Source organism: Bombyx mandarina, chromosome 11, assembly GCF_030267445.1.
Source record: "Bombyx mandarina strain Sakado chromosome 11, ASM3026744v2".
In the NCBI taxonomy this organism is placed as follows: domain Eukaryota; kingdom Metazoa; phylum Arthropoda; class Insecta; order Lepidoptera; family Bombycidae; genus Bombyx; species Bombyx mandarina.
The window spans coordinates 16218538-16236231 of NC_143218.1; the positions used below are offsets into that span (position 1 = coordinate 16218538).

General features: G+C 35.6%; 1 protein-coding gene across 1 annotated transcript in view; it reads right to left on the reverse strand.

The window, feature by feature from the left end:
* Positions 1 to 4778: 4778 nt before the first annotated feature.
* Positions 4779 to 17694, reverse strand: part of LOC114241372 (GTP-binding protein Rhes) — a 53726-nt gene continuing 40810 nt past the window's right edge. The window contains exons 3-4 of the mRNA XM_028172187.2: positions 10439 to 10616; positions 4779 to 9626 (exon numbers count right to left, since the gene is read on the reverse strand). Coding sequence (XP_028027988.2) covers positions 9176 to 9626; positions 10439 to 10616 — 629 coding nt within the window. The 3' untranslated portion in view covers positions 4779 to 9175. The remainder of the gene's footprint in view (positions 9627 to 10438; positions 10617 to 17694) is intronic.

A 17694-nucleotide genomic window follows, 5' to 3' on the forward strand; every position in this document is an offset into this window, starting at 1 on the left:
AAAAGGAATTTGTTGTCCTAATTTTCGAAACACTAAATGCGTCGATTTAATTACTTATTCTGGTTTAATCTCAGTTATAGTTTGCGAACGGCGCGCTATATACGTACGACAGCTCCAAAACTCCGGATAAACATTTGAATTTGTGTCCGGGCGTGCGGTTTGGTGCGGCCATTAATTTCGCGGGCTCCGAACGCCCGGCAATCCTGTTATTCGCTCGCAACTGAAGCACGGGACAGCTCAAAGGTGTCGTTAGGATTTCCGAATTTCTTCTATTCACTCCGATTCATTCATTCATCTCTTTGGAATTTTGAAACAATATATTTCTAATTCCTTGTTACTATTACTAAAAACAGCTACTAGTATAACTAAATAATAGTCAAAATCCAATGTATATTTAAGGTATTTCTGTGACGTAAATGAAAAATCAAGAATTACTGGTGGTAGGTGAGTCCACGCGGGTAGGTACCACCACCCTGCACATTTCTGCCGTGAAGCAGTAATGCGTTTCGGTTTGAAGGGTAGGGCAGCCGTTGTAATTGTACTTGAGACCTTGGAACTTATGTCTCAAGATTGGTGGCGCGTTTACGTTGTCTATGGGCTTCGGTAATCACTTAACGCCAGGTAAGCTCGTCCACCCATCTAAGCCATAAAAAAGAAATACTTCATAAATTTTAAGTAGCTATTTTTACTAATAGCATCTTCTGTTTTAAATACTGCCATTCACTTCATGTAGGTATGCGTTCACGATATGACAGTTAGTCTGGTGTCATGTTGTCGCCTGAATCAATTATTCAACACAAGGCCTTGTAACTTATTCCCTATTGCCTGATAACACCAAAACGTCTGTAAATAATAAACGGAGACAGTTTTATTTTTATCATAAAAAGAACGTTGGCACTGGGAAAAACCTATTTTACCGCGTTCTCCACTATTGGTTAAACATAACACTTCATATCCTCAATTTATCCCGAGAACCGACGCGGCCATGGCACTAAAACTATCAATTTTCTACGTATCAATACGGGATCCAAGTAAATCTTTTCCATTACAGGTTTTATCGTCTTCAACTTGTACTTGTAGAAGCTCTTTTATTTTGCTTTTGAAAGCTTTTCTTAAATATCCTATGTGTTTTATATAAAGATAAGATATTAAAATAAAAGAGACAGAGAAGATGAAATACAGATAATGAAGAAGATCATTCGCTATGTAACGTTTCTGACAAATATCTTTTATTTTCATAATTTCAATTTTAGGGACTGGAACCACAAGAAAAATAATGCAACACTGGACACGTGTGCATGTTGAGCGCTCTGGATCCAAACCAGCCTTTAGGTTAAGGCAGTTTTGATGTAAATTTTGAGTTATGTTTTATTATTATTATTACTATTTGATTTTTTGTTTTAATTATTGTTATTATTATTGATTTTGTTTTAGGCCGAGATTGTAGCTATTATTTTTATTTAATTCTAGTATAAATGAAATTTTAATGAGTGTAATATGGATGCAAAATCTGATGTAAATGAAATAAATAAATAAATTAAAAAAAGATAACAAGCAATATGTGAATAAAAGCCAAAAAAGAAATTTATAGAATTTTATTATGTAGAATCATAGTTTTGTGGTTATTGATACAGGTGTTATCGCAAATACATGTCTTGAAAATGTTTTCGTTCTGTTGTTACGTACACTTTTCCGTCTTTAATAAAGTAATTTATCTTGTTTTAGTTAGCCGAAAAGAAACTCACATGTTTTACACACAAATTTAAAGCAATATCTCATACTGTATATAAGAAAATAAAATGAATAATATCTCACAAATCCCGCAGACCGTATAACCAATTTTAACAAAATTTTATTGTTCACAAAACCCGGCCAGTTTTGAACGAAAACTTTTAGTTATTCTACAAAATACAAAACAAACAGACAACGTTTTGTGCTCAGCCACATTTTCAATTAAAAACGGATACTAGAGCGTTTTCCCTTTACGAAGATCAAAATATAAGCTTACTGGGACATTGTTATTTTTTTAAATTAATGGGCATTTTGTTAACTCCGTCCTGCGAGTAACAGTTATTGGTAGCACGGGTTCGATCCACCACCTTCCTTCTAAGAAGTTTACCAATTTCAAAATTTAGATTTGAAGATACTCTATTTTTATTTTTTTGTTGCTTAGATGGGTGGACGAGCTCACAGCCCACCTGGTGTTAAGTGGTTTTAGCTTCACGCTATTGCAAATCTCATATGAGTACTGTTTAGAGATTAAGAGTAAAGGATTTTGACACAAAGATTATTAAACAAGTCTTGAGAAAAATGTACTCACTACATTTCTCCAGCTAACATATTGTTGTTTTTATGTGCTTTTTTATTTTTATTGCTTAGATAGGGTGGACGAGCTCACAGCCCACCTGGTGTTAAGTGGTTACTGGAGCCCATCGACATCTACGACGTAAATGCGCCACCCACCTTGAGATATAAGTTCTAAGGTCTCGAGTATAGTTACAACGGCTGCCCCACCCGTAAAACCGAAACGCATTACTGCTTCACGACAGAAATAGGCAGGGTGGCGGTACCTAACCGCGCGGACTCACAAGAGGTTATATGTATAAAGAATCTATAGCAAAATTCTGTGCGCACCACGCACCTACGTATTGTTTATTTTTAACTGACACAAGTCTATTCAATCACTGTCTGTGTACGTACTGAATACAAATTCGTGCGAATCTCACAACAACATATGTGTGTTCTATTGATTCAATTTATATACGCATGAGGAGGAATATTGGTTCCGCCGTTTCGAATGTCTTTCAGCTGTTTAAAATAAATCTTATACCTTTAAACGAGCAATTCTTGTATATAATATATGCCTCCAATGAACACTAGACTAACTCAAAATTTTGAAATTTTCGTTTTTCACGCAAATCGCTTCACTATGTTAAAAGTATTACAATTAATCATTATTAATGGGGTTCGAAGCAAGAGTAAATCAGCTAGCTACACAAAAAAAACCATAAATATATCTGCAATAATACAGATTTTATCAACTTTTTTCGTTTAAATGCTCCTCCTGTAAATCTACGAATTTGGAGTTAGCGTAGTGTTCATTGGAGGCAGGAGAAATATATATATATAATCTGAATCTGGCAAATGGCTCCAACGATTTTCATAAAATTTAGTATACAGCGGATTTCGGGGCCGATAAATCGATCCAGCTACGATTAATTTTCAGGAAATGTTGTTTTATTCGTGTTTTCAATAATCAACTTTATCGATAATCAACTTTTTGACTCTTCCCGACATCTATTGGCGAATAATAATACTATTATTCTTAATTGAGAGCAACTAGCTGCTTTTAAGACACAATAACACTAATGCTACTTCAGTAGATGGCGCTGTAAAGCAACCCGAAGCCAATAAGTGTTTGGTTTAAGGTTAGACCAAGAAAATGGATTGTTTATTTGTCTTTTTAAATCACGTGTTGGAATATTTCATCATTTTATCAATATGTAATTCGTATTTAAATATTATATAATTTCTAAAAAACACAAATTATAAAAAAAAAACGAGCAAAGCTCTGTCATCATCCAGTAGAATATTAATCTGATCTAAGACATCAAATCTTCTAAAACAATTAGAATACATCTTTGGAGACCTTCTCGTTTAGTTAGGAAGGACGGTATCAACTTTCACATCCATGGGTTCGGATCCTCGTTCACACACATCACAAAAAAACTTAGCTTTAGTTAGCCTTAAGAAAAACTTCAAACAGTCCTTCAGCAGTGAGCAGCTTGCGACATCTCGCATGTAACTATCGTTCACTATGACCATATTAATTTATATTTTTGTATGTTATTCCATGTTATGTTATTCTAATTAATATGCACATGTTATACCGAAGTCATTAATTATTATTCGTTGATCCTAACACTAGTAATCTAAGTGCGTAAGTGGATCCATAGAGGATTTTGGTACAATATATACCGGTATAGCGCGTTTTTTTAATATTTATTTTTGCATAGATGGGTGGACGAGCTCACAGCCCACTTGGTGTTAAGTGTTTATATAAGCCCATAGACATCTACAACGTAAATGCCGCCATCCTCCTTGATTACTTATTGTAATATGAATATTTAAAAAAAAAAAAAAATATTTAAAATAAAAATAAAAATCTAATATTTAAAAAAAAAAAAAAAAAACATGCCCGCTGAGTTTCTTGCCAATTCTTCTCAGGACGGAGGTTAATTCTTGTGACTTGGCGGTAATTCTTTTGACGTTCAACAAGTATGTACTTTCATTTATGTTGAATAAAACTTTTTTGATTTGATTTGATTTGATTTGAGATATGAGTTCTAAAGGTTTCAGTATAGTTTCAACGGCTTCCACCCTCCAAACCGAAACGCATTACTGCTTCACGGCAGAAATAGGCAGGGTGGTGGAACCTACCCGTGCGGTCTCACAGAAGGTCCAACCACCAGTAAAAAATTGAGTAATTACTCAATTTATACTAATGGTCTAAGGAGGATTTTGGTACGATGCAATATAGCGGTGTCGTGCGTGCTATGAACCCGCACGAATAGTTAGCGCTGTCCTGCCTACTTCTGCCGCAAGGCAGTCCGATTCTAAGGATTGGACACAATTTATATAATACGGTGGACGACCCCATTCACGATGTCCATGTGCTCCACCAACCGTCGAAGGCCAGACAAGCCTGCTCCCGTCAAAACCATTCAAATTAACCATCTTAAATGAATTACGAATGAAAATAAAATACTTTATTAATATACCAACACTTTATTATATAGAGGAGAAGACAGGGTACATACATTAGTAAAATACAAAACACAAAACAATAGATTAGATAAACAGTTATAATATTTTGATAGTAATAGCACTCCAATAGGGATGTTTATGACGTTTGAGTGTGTTTATATTTTTTTTGGTTTTGTTAAATTCTCATCGACCTCCACAATAAATTGAAATAACAATTATAGCCCTAAAGACATCGCAAAGGGTGAATGAAAAAGATATATATTCCCGCTGGGCTAGCGTAGTTGTAATATATAGCTGTCTTTCTCGCACGTGCGTCTTTTATTAGAAGTTACGTTACGAATTGTTTACACCACAACCTGATATAAAAAGTTCCTAACTCAGTCAGTTCTGAACCCGATATTGCGGACCGAATGGAAAGCAGTCGACGTCGTCCAAAATACTTCATTTGAGATCCTCCCGCTCCACTAACGGTGCTTTTAGGTATCTCAAGCACCGGTCATCGTTCTCGTCGAACCCGTCGCTTGCGACGAAGGGCTCGACGAGTAAATGAACTCACAGACACAGCCCACTGAGTTACTCGTCAGATCTTCTCAGTGGGTCGCGTTTCCGATCCAGTAATAAATTCTGCGAAGCACAGCTCTTGCTAGGGTTCGTGTTAGCAACGTTGTCAGGTTTGAACCGCGTGAGCTCACCTACTAGTAAAGGTTACGCTGAAATAGCCTCTCAAGGCCATCAGCTTAGGTAGGATTGGGTCGTTTTCAAATTTGGGGCCAAAAGCGAGTTAATTGATTTAATTCTCATAACCTTAATATTACCGTAATTATTAGTACAGTAAATTTGTTGTCATGATAACAGGCACGTGGTCCTATAACTATAATATATTCGTACACACTGTTAAATCAGGAGTTATACATTAAAAACTACCCCAAATCTCATTCGTATCACTGATTCGAAATTCAAATTCTAACTTGTTTGCTATTTTTCCACTAAAGCGTGTTGAAATTCGGCAATTTTATTTAATCAGTATATAATACAATTATAAAGGAAAATTAACTGGATATTAGAACATTATTAAAAACAAAAGAAGTACGTATTCTAAGCTTTTTAAAAGAGTTCCTATTTAAATTGTTATCCGTGTTGGCGTTATCAAATGCGTAAAAGAAAAAATATAAATGAATATTATATAATACTAGCTGACCCAGCAGACTTCGTAGTAGCTCAATCGAACTAAACTTTTGTATAAAATAAACTTAAAACAAACAAAAGGAATCCGTCCGACGGGGGACCCATCTAAGGAAAAACAAAATTGTTATTTTTATTTAATTCCGAGCATTTTCATATTTATCTACCTTTTAAACCTTTTCTGGACTTCCATGAATAATTCAAGACCAAAATTAGCCAAATCGGTCCAGCCGTTCTCGAGTTTTAGCGAGACTAACGAACAGCAATTCATTTTTATATAATATATAGATTAGCAATAAATGAGTGGTTGACTTGATTGTGATGAATCGTCTTTTATTCTGAATTTACTGGTGGTAGGACCCCTTATGAGTCCGCGCGGGTAGGTACCACCGCCCTGCCTATTTCTGCCGTGAAGCAGTAATGCGTTTCGGTTTGAAGGGTGGGGCAGCCGTTGTAACTATACTTGAGACCTTACAACTTATATCTCAAGGTGGGTGGCGCATTTACGTTGTAGATGTCTATGGGCTCCAGTAACCACTTAACATCAGGTGGGCTGTGAGCTCGTTCATTCGTCTAAGCAATAAATAAAAAAAAAAACCTTCCTAAATACAAAAAAAATGGAAAATTAGAGAAAGTTTAAATTCATGAAATCGTTACTTTTTTGGCCGCACAATTGAAAACGACCCAATTACGTTCGATTCTTGATCACTACACCAATATTATTCGAAACAATAAAACAAATGGAACATCCCTATTGGAGGCTTTTAATGTTTTATTTATAACTATGCAAGCGTACTTATACGTTTAAGTGTATATATATGTATTAATATGTTAATTGTAATATATTATAAAAAAAAAACAAATTGAACTGGCACTTGAACGCTAAAAAGTATTGCAATGACTTCTAAAATAGAATTGGAAGTTGGATTCCTTAAAAAACTTATTCTAGTTTATTTAAAATTGCATATACACATAAAAGCTCAAAGTTAACGCAACAGCCAATACATAAGTTATATATAATTTTCGACGGAACATATAATAGAAAAATAAAATTTAATTGTTATTCTATGGAATGTAACTCCCAATTTTAATGTCGAGTGTGTATATGTATAGAACAGTAGAGAATTTTTTTTACTAAACAGTCTCGTCTGATATCTATTTGTGGTCAAGACTTCATATATTGAAATGCTTAAAACACTTTATGAATCACTCTAAAAAGTTTTATGTAACAATAACTTTCTTATTACGGATATGTATTTAAGGTTCAAAAGTATTTAGAATGATAACAATAAAAATATCTTTAACACTATATAAACAGGGTAAATATTATCTTGTTTTTTTTTCCTAGATAAATTATCTAAGGATGTTATAAAATTCATTTATAGAATCAACGTGATATATTAAATGCGAATGCATATTTAAATCAATTCAAACTTGAAACTTTTATAATAACGGTAATTTTATTACTTAAAGAGCCTATTAGAGACCAATGAATTGCGAATAATATCTATGTCAATGATTCTCAACCACTGTTCCAAATTAAAAAGTGTGCCGCCAAATTTTGCGAATATATAATAATGTTAATATTATTAAATTATATCATTTTAAAAGAAAAATATTTTAAACATGAATATATATTCAAATCCACAAAAAAAAAAAATTATAGTATATTTTAGTTTATTTCGTATATTAAAATTTTTTGATAAACTATTTATGCAGTCTGTGTTGTAGTAAGTAAATAATTTTTATCTTCTTTTTTTGTGTGCCGCCAAATTTTGAAATCGTTACATATGTGCCGCAACAAAAAAAAGGTTGAGAATCACTGATCTATGTAATTAACAACAAATAAACGAGAACAATATTGTGATACTTTGGTCCCATCGCAACAATGATATCATTTCAATTTTCTGCTAAGTACTCTCCCAGTAATTGATACTCGAGCAACGAACCATCGGGCAACCAAAATAAAACTTGCAAGAAACAGGTTTGTTTGTATATTTTGTATTATAACATTAACTCTTTGCCTGTCATGTAGGTTCTGTTACTAAGTTTCTGTTACTAAGGCGTCTAGTTTGCCTAAATTTGCCTACTTTTGTTTTTAATGTACGTTTTAGTCTTTTAGGTCTCTTAGAAACAGATTAATTATCATTGTCTTGGGATTGGTCTTTTCCGGAGTCTACCAGATATTCCGGCGCTTTATTAAGAATACGGTAAAGAGAGAAATCAACATAATTAGTTCAGTGCGATACGTAGGGCACCGGTGACCTACATAGCGGGCAAAGGTTCAAACTTTGATAAACGTTTTACATAGAACGCGGTACAAAGTCGACCACAATAAGTATTTGAATATTTTCTCATTTCATTATTTACTAGCTTTTGCCCGGGACTCCGTCCGCGTGGAATAGTTACTTTGGCATAACGCTAAATTTTACTCCCACTTCATTTACGTAGAAAGTGAAAATATTTTTGAATTATAGAATGTTAAGGAGCCGTATAACACTCCTATTTTGAAACATTATTTATTAGTGCTCGACTTGTATTGGTCTAACCGTAATGTTATATAGCCTTCCTCAATAAATGGGCTATCTAATACTAAAAGATTTTTCAAATCGGACCAGTACTTCCTGATATTAGCGCGTTCAAACAAACAAACTCTTCAGCTTTATAATATTAGTATAGATTGGTTCAGTCTGAAACCTCATTCATCAAGCCGGAGTACGTAACAACATTGTTCTGAAATAATCAAAAAACGAAGCTACGTAAAATCCTCAATATTGTTTTAGTATATTTTACGTAAAATAAACCCAAGAGTTTCAACGGAAAACTTAGAATCGGCGAAACAAATTTTTTGTTTGCTCGAATAATAATAGCGGAAAGAAAATTCTCTGCTATGAAAATTTCCTACTGGCAGTCTTCAAAAACAGTCAAACACTCGGTTTGTGTTTGTATTGCTGCAATGCCTCTTACACTCCTTAAAATTCGGCACCCAATTCGAGCTCATTAACTCATTTTGCGGAGCTCTCAACGAAACAACAGCCTTCACAAATTGAGTTTCAATATTTAATTAAACGCTTATTTAATTAATTACGGGGCGATTATGTAAATTGTACCATTCTTATTAATTTATTTACACGATTAATTCTAAACGGGGTACTTTGTTACTCTCTAAACGGACTAATATTTGGCATAGCACCGACTTATGAATCCATTCAAAAAGCCACGAATGTCACTGTATAACGCATGATCGCTTCTCATTTTGTCCGGTCGGTCGCACCAGTCTGTTGAGAGTGAGCTTGGGACTGCCGCTAGAGCTGTCTCCGTCACCTTTGGCACAAGTCTTCGTTCTCATTATCATCAGATCTGTCCGAATACTAGGCCGCCTCACGTTCGGAGCAACGACCCCGCAAGCATCTGACAATCTTCTTTTTATCGATAATGTACATTTTTTGCTTCGATTACTCTGACTGCTGGTAGGAGGGAGAGTGCACGGGCTCCCGAAGGCCGTGCTGACGCGTTTGTGATGGTTTGGGGCCATTTCAAGAGGTAAGTTTGCGACAACAAATAGTTCGTAGAAGAGATCGTCGACGTGAGAATTTTTCTTGGCCGATGTTTCGACGAAGACACAGGCTGAATCTTGTGTAGTGCAATAGGCATGAGCTTCTTCAGCTTGCACCGTCCTGGTTCGAATAGAATGAAATATTTTATGCATGAAAGTGACATGCTCAATAACATAATATTAATGCACTGAAAATTTTCAAAAGTATATTTTTAATTTACTTCTTTATATATTACTACAGTTAACATAATTAAGCTACAATCAATCTCAATAGTTATACGGATGTCTATAAGGTTTTAGCTTCACGCTATTGCAAATCTCATATGAGTACTGTTTAGAGATTAAGAGTAAAGGATTTTGACACAAAGATTATTATACAAGTCTTGAGAAAAATGTACTCACTACATTTCTCCAGTTAACATATGACTGTTTTTATGTGCTTTTTTTTATTGCTTAGATGGGTGGATGATCCCTCAGCCCACCCGGTGTTAAGTGGTTACTAAAGCCCATAACATCTACAACGTAAATGCCGCCACCCACCTTGAGATATTTTTTTTGTTTTTTTTTTATTGCCTTTGTAGGCAGACGAGCGTACGGCCCACCTGATGGTAGGTGGTTACCGTCGCCCATGGACTTCAGCAATGCCAGGAGCAGAGCCAAGCCGCTGCCTACTGCTTAATACTCCCCACAAGCCTCGTTTGAAGAAGGACATGTCATAGCGCTCGGGAAACACCTTATATAATTACAACGGCTGCCCCACCTTTCAAACCGAAATGAATTACAGTTTCATGGCAGAAATAGGCAGGGTACCTACCCGTGTGGTCTCGCAAGAGTTTCTACCACCCGTAAAGATGTGCTGATGATGCTTCTATAATATATCTCTTATATCTATACCCTTAAAGAACAACAACAAACATTTGCTACACAACTTACTTAAGTTCCTTATCGCACTTGTTCCCGGCAATGGCCATTGGGACCCTGGGCACTTGTCGACGCCCGCGGTTGCTGCTGCTAGCACTCGCCTTCGTCTCCAAGATCTGTTCCCGAAGTCGAATGACCTCCTCGAAGGACTCGCGGCTGTCCATAGCGAATACTAACACGAAGAGATCTCCTATCATAGAAGAAAAGGTAATGTTAACAAAATTCTCATAAAAATAATCACTTAACATCAGGCTTGCTCGTTTGCCTCTCGATGTTATAAAAAAAAAAAAAAAGCGTTTCGGTTTGAAGGCCCGGGCAGCCGTACTTAAAAGTGAGACCTTATAACTCATGTCTCAAGGTGGGTTGCAGCATTTACCTCGTAGATGTCTATGGGCTCCGATAACCACTTAACATCAGGTGGGCCGTGAGCTCGTTTGCCCAACTAAACAATAAAAAAATTAAATAATATCACAGACCGCTTATTGGGTAGTCGTCTCATTTGAATATAATAATATGTGTTCGTCCAATGGTGGTCTACTTTCTACAATCACTAACACCTCAAGATACACATTCTATTTATGAACTACAAGTTCGTTGTCCTCGTAAATATGTCAAAATTAATCTATTACCAATATATTTTTGTAAATGATATAACTAAATGCTAATACTTGGCAGTGGTTAAAAGGTACTAACAACATAACAGTTTCATCCTATATATATCTTATAAATGCATAATGTAATATTATTAATATAATTACCATAAGTGTGATACCTTTTAAATTTTATTAAGAAACATAAATCCCTTCCCCATCAACACGAACTTGATTTTTAACTTTCCCCATTAAAAAGGTAGTCTCCTCGCTTGGATCTTTCATAGACGCTAATAGTATAAAATTATAGTTCTTACTAACAGTTTATGCCTTTAAATGTAATGTAAATGGTTTAGCATAATTAAGTTGATACTACCCGACGTTAGCAAAGTCGTACTTAAATTTAAGTAACAAAATTAAGAAGAAAAAAATAATTATAGGTATAATTAAAAAATATTAAACTAAATAGGGCTTTGTCCGATCAGTATTGTTTTTATTGTGAGTTCAAAAATTGTATGATAAAGGAAAAGATGATTATATATTTTACAAAATCATTAATAAAAGCTTTAACAAAAAAGAAAACCTTCAACTTCAACAAAATAAAATGAGAATATCACTAATTTAGTCGAAGTTAATGAAATATGAATTATTAGGATAAGTAAATACATAAATAGGACTATATATAAGCACCGACCTTCAAATAAAAGAATAATTAAAATCGGATAATCTTGAAAATTTTTTTGAGGTAGCACACAAAGAAATAGCATTAAATTGACCTCCTCCTTATTTGAAGTCGGCTAAAATACAAAACTGGCAGGAAAACTTGATTATAAATTGCTATTCATCTGCGCTCAGCGTGACGTATTTAATATGACGTCACAGCTTCATTTATGCTCGATAAAATTATTTCCAAAACCAAAATTTTAAGTATTTTAATTAAAAAGTAAGTAATATGGCTATAGCGTGATGGGTATTGCATAAAATATGATTCTAAATTTAAAAAAAATATTGTCATGTGATTGATGAACTAATATGAATATTAAAAACTCCTTTCTCATCCCTTTGTTCGATGTTACCTAATTTTTTAAAGACCAAAATATTTACAAATCATAATAATGTAATATTCAATATTCATAAACAATTTAAGTGAACGTAGAACCCACAACGTCGTTTAACAATTCTATTCAACGTCTCTCGGGGCGTGTATTTTGAAAAATGTGACTCAATTTGAAATTCAAGACAATCGAAGCGACAATTTCCGTGGTCTGATGCATCCTTAACAAAGTCTCGCTTGCACGCGTTGTATATAACAAGGACATAATGGAAATGGGACATTGGATTTTAAAATGAAAATTGACGTACATTATATGTAGGTATCGTGTTTAATGGGTTGATGTGTTTGGACTGCATATTTTCTAAAACATTAATATTTGTTTTTAGAAAATAACGTAGAAGTTATGTTAGTGACAGGCGATTTTTGTTATTTATTATATATCGCACGTTGGAATATAAAAGAACTCTTGTACATAAATGGGAGCCCCTTCGTAATGGTGGTGGTAGGACCTCTTGAGAGTCCGCGCGGGTAGGTACCACCACCCTGCTTATTTCTGCCGTGAAGCAGTAATACGTTTCGGTTTAAAGGATGGGGCAGTCATTGTAAATATACTGAGACCTCAGAACTTATATCTCAAGGTGGGTGGCGCGTTTACGTTGTAGATGTCTATGGGCTCCAGTAACCACTTAACATCAGGTGGGCTGTGAGCTCGTCCATCCATCAAAGCAATAAAAAAAAAGCTAATTTTTTTTTTAAAATAATGCATATAAGATACATTAAATCAATAAAGAAAACATTACACACACTACATACAATGTATTTGACGCACACACGCATGCATACTATTTATTGTCAAACTTCTGTTCTTGACGTCTGTTGTCAAATTGAGAATACATTAAATATTGTTTGACTTTGTTAATATTTTTATAGTGTAGGCTTGGCGAAATTTGTGATTATAGAAGTATAAAATACAATCATAATAGTGTACAAACTTACAATTCCAATTAATTATAGTTGAATTTCGACTACTGCGGGACCTCTAGTTAGTTTTAATTATGCCTACGACACGCAAAACCTGAAGAAAATACCTACCAATATTTAAACAAAATTTACCTTACTGTAAGTAGTTTATAAAATCCTACAAAGGCTCAACGAATTTCAAAATTAATAGAAATCATACTTATTATTACAAAGTTAACTTCCTTTTATAATTTCTGAATTCAAATTAAGCCCCTAATATCTGGACACTAATTACAATTACGTACATAAATTCCTATCTAAGTTCCATAGCTAGGACACAATACCTTGGTATAATACTGCCAAATACAAGCTCGGGTAGAGGCACTCGTGGTCTGTCTAGTGCCCTAGAACTATGAGTGCCATCCAAATTCGGGAGCATGACGCAATATGCGATGGTAATTAACGTGTTCCAGTTTACAGTGTGCGGTGGTTTGGGGCAAAACCGCTACATCCAACGCCGGTTAATTTGATACGAATAGTTCGGGCAAGAGACCTCCTTAAATGCTGTCATAATACCGCAGGAAAGCATTTTCTAAGTGACCCACAAAGATTCTCGTGTGTTAGAAGATTGAATTTTAATTTTAAAAATGAATCTAAATAAAGTCAGCTTAAAAGATATTTACGTGTTTTCTCGGCGTTGCCAAACATCTTTGTAAAAGCAAGACGTGAAGAGTGTTGAATGTAGATAGACTTGGATGCGCCCAAAGCACCACTCGGAGTGAAGCATTTGATATGTAAATTGTAGTCACTCTAAGCTCACTTGAATATATTACGAAATTTTTAGAATTAAGGTACTTGAGAGCTTAGTAGAGTAGATACTGTGTTGAAAGTTTCTTGTTTCATTCCCCTACATATTCGTAGGTAGCTTAAAGACCTATTCAAACTACGAGCAGATGATTGGGTGAGCTCATGGAGCTCAACCTGAGAGAATTAGAGAACTTGCCAACACCAGCCCTAACAAGAGCAGTGCTTTGCTAAATGTACCACCGAATTGGAATTGATCGTGACCCATTTAGAAAATCCGGCGAGTATCTCAATGGATTAGGTAAAACTATCGTATTATGACATTCTTTGTCATAGATAATACAAAATCGAAGCTTAGAACATTTTTGGAAATTTAGAACATAGAACGTTTTATAGTTTTCGTGATCTGTACACCGAATTAGATCATTTGGGTGTGTGGTTAAAGTCTAGAATAGCTCACCCCACCCTATCCCGCGATTATTGTAATAGGTTACCAAGGGGTTCGCCGGAGAAGGGGTAGCAGCATTCTCTGCTTATGATGTCAACGCAGTAGGATCGTCAACCGGCATTTGCATGATTATGTACCATAATTGTTATTTCTATCACGAAGCAGTCATACGTTCCAATTTGAAGGTTAGTAAAGTTTTAGTACAATACAAATGAGACTAATTAGAGACTTAGATCCTCGTCTCACGGTGAATATCGTCATTTATTTTGTGATTTCAGATTACTGTTTCTTGATACACTGACTCCTTCGTATTGGAGAAAACGAAAATGCATCCTTTTGTATGTTATAATATGTATGTACATTTTACTAATGCTATGAAAAAATTAAGATTCAAAAGCTTTTCGATTGTAGAAAAAAAAACGTACCATTGGAATAATCAAACTTAAGGACTATTGAAAACGGACAGAATAATTTCTCGAAACTTTGGAACAAAACTACCGATTAACTGTAGCGACACTAATTGCTTCGACGTTTTATCGAACTGCTGTTTAAAATTCAGTTCGGATACGCAACTCGAAAACGTTTAGTTTTACAGCGAAAATGGGATTAGGCTTTCGGAGAATTCTCTGTTTCAAGACGAACTTTAGAAAGTTCTTCGTTATAGAACGATGTTGAACCAAATTGGAAGTGCGATTTAAAATTGCTTAGTTAAAGATGAACGGTTAGGAATTTAATGTTAATAGAAAAAAAGACGTGTGGCACTCGGAGACTGCCGCGGTAAAGCTATTGCATAGCATTTTTTATTAACTTATGCAATTATAAATCGACAATAATACTTTAATATTAAAACAACAATAAAATATAATTTTCTATTTTACAATTCCGTTTGTCGCCGATAGATGGCGCTTGACGCTAAAGCTGAATAGCGCTATCGCTGCAAATACCAACACGCGGCATTTATCAATACGTTAGTCGGTTGCACGTTAAGATGAAAATGTTTGATCACAGTTATTTCTTCCGAGAATTATGAAATAAGTTTGAGCGAATTTGTTATCAGAGAACACAAAAATATTTCACAATGCCTGCCTGAATCGCCCTAACGACAATATCAAGATAAATTGACATCAGGAGCATCGACTGAGAAATTTCACCCGTTCGACTGAAGAACTTCCCTTTGTCTATACAGTAGACGATCTCGCCCTCCCCCAGGAGGGGTGGGATTTGCTAACAACTGCCCGAGCGCCTCCGAAGCAGACCTAACAACTCAAGAGCAATTGCTTCGCGAATGAATCTACTACCGGATCGGAATCGCGACCCGCTGAGAAGATCCGGCGAGAAACTCAGCGAGCTGATGCTTGGGCTAGGTTGTATGTCAAACTTTTTGTCTAGTTCGACGAGTACGGTTACCGGAGTCCCTAAGCCTGCTCCTAGTATTAGAGCTGAATGCGTCTAATGCAAAGATTATTGGATCTGATGGATCCCTAAGGACGTGTCTAGGGCGTCGACGGTGACTGGCTCGTGCGTGATTAGGATTCGGGGAGAAGTCAACGGCGACAATGATAAGACGATTATCATGAAGCATAGCCTTATCGAAGGTTATTATTGTAGGCAGTGGCTTGGCTCTGCTCCTGGCTACTGGCTTGCTGACGTCCATGGGTGACGGTAACCGCTTACGGTATTCGAAGTCTCAATTTTATTGGTAAGCCCGTTGTCTCATGCTACAACCCTTAAGTGTGATCATTCACAACAGAAATGGGGTTGTCCGTACACGTGCGAAGTCCCAATGCGGCCATTGACAGTAATATCATTTTCGTTACCATTCACTAAGCCTAAACTGTTAAATTTATTGTTTTATGACATATTATAATACTCTTTTTTATCATCTAAAGCAATAAATATACATTTAGACTTACGTTATAGTTTAACAATAATTTTATTAAAGAATCTCACTTGATCTGCGGTTCGAATTAATAAAAACCTTTTTATCTTCGTTCTACCAGCTAAAATAAGACTATTAAAATGCGGAAAACGGCTTCCGATTTATCTGAAATGAAAGTAAAGCCATTACGACTTGAAGCTTTAAAGCGCGGATTACATTTATGTCGGTATTTAAACTTTCATGAATCAAATAAGGATTAACTTGCGATTTTCACTGTTCGTGTATGCAGTTCGCTAACATTTTTATTGATGAACAATTAGTCGGCTATTCATGAAGTTCATGAGCTTTCATTATCACTCAAAAACCAGGGTTCGAGTCAGAATGAGGTGGATGAGACTGACCCAACACGAGGATTTTTTTCTTTTTTAATTAAGCTGATGGTCTTAAAAGGCCATTTCAGCGTAACGTAACTAAGTGAGCTCACAGGGATCAAACCTGACGATGTTGCTAACACTGGCCCTAGCAAGAGCAGTGCTTCGCAGAATCTACCATCGGATCGGAAACGGAACCCACTGGGGGCGAGGTGACGCATTTCGTACAGAGTGCATGTCTTCCCACCATTATTCCACCATCAGGCTTTTTGTTTTCTGAAATCGAGACACCGCCGCAGACCTCTGGTATAACCTGTCAGAACCAACATGCTTCGGCATTTTTATTAATCACGCAAGGCAGTTTACGTAACGACTGCTTGGGTCTTCCTCACGGGTCCCCAAACCGGTGTACTGAGTGAACCCGAAACACTTAGGGGGGCAGGATTCAAAGTTGACGAGGACGGATTGATGCGGAGAGACAAGGGCGCTCTTTTATGCCCTCTCACCTGCTTCTACACAATTCTAGGGCTAGATATGAGCTATTTATAAATAACTAGCTGACCCGGCAGACTTTGTGGTGCCTCAACCGATAAATAAAAGACCTAAACTTTTGTATAAAATAAACTTAAAAAAAAACAAAAGGAATCCGTCCCGACGGGGGACACATTAAAGGAAAAATAAAATTGTTTGTTTTCATATAATTCCGAGCATTTTCATATTTATTCACCTTTCAAACCTTCTCTGGACTTCCAAGAATAATTCCAGACCAAAATTAGCCAGATCGGTCCAGCCGTTCTCGAGTTTTAGCGAAACTAACGAACAGCAATTCAGATAGATTATAATGATATCCAACAATCCGGAAGATATCCGGTTTTTAATATAGATTATAAGATGAAATTTGCAGAAAAATCTTCTATCAAATCATACCTATGTATTTCAATATTATACAATAATATACAAAATAAATCATCAAAGAACGGTTCTCCGTAAATAGCTTATAAACTTTTACATAAACGTTGAACAGTGTTAAATGCTGTCTCCTAACTTGTTTTTGAATTCCTCTTATCACAAAAGCAGTAGGTAAAGAAGGGCGAAGTTGAATCGTTATTATGCAACTTCCATAATTAGCGTATTCCGAGTTTGCTTTGAGAAATTTTCCAAT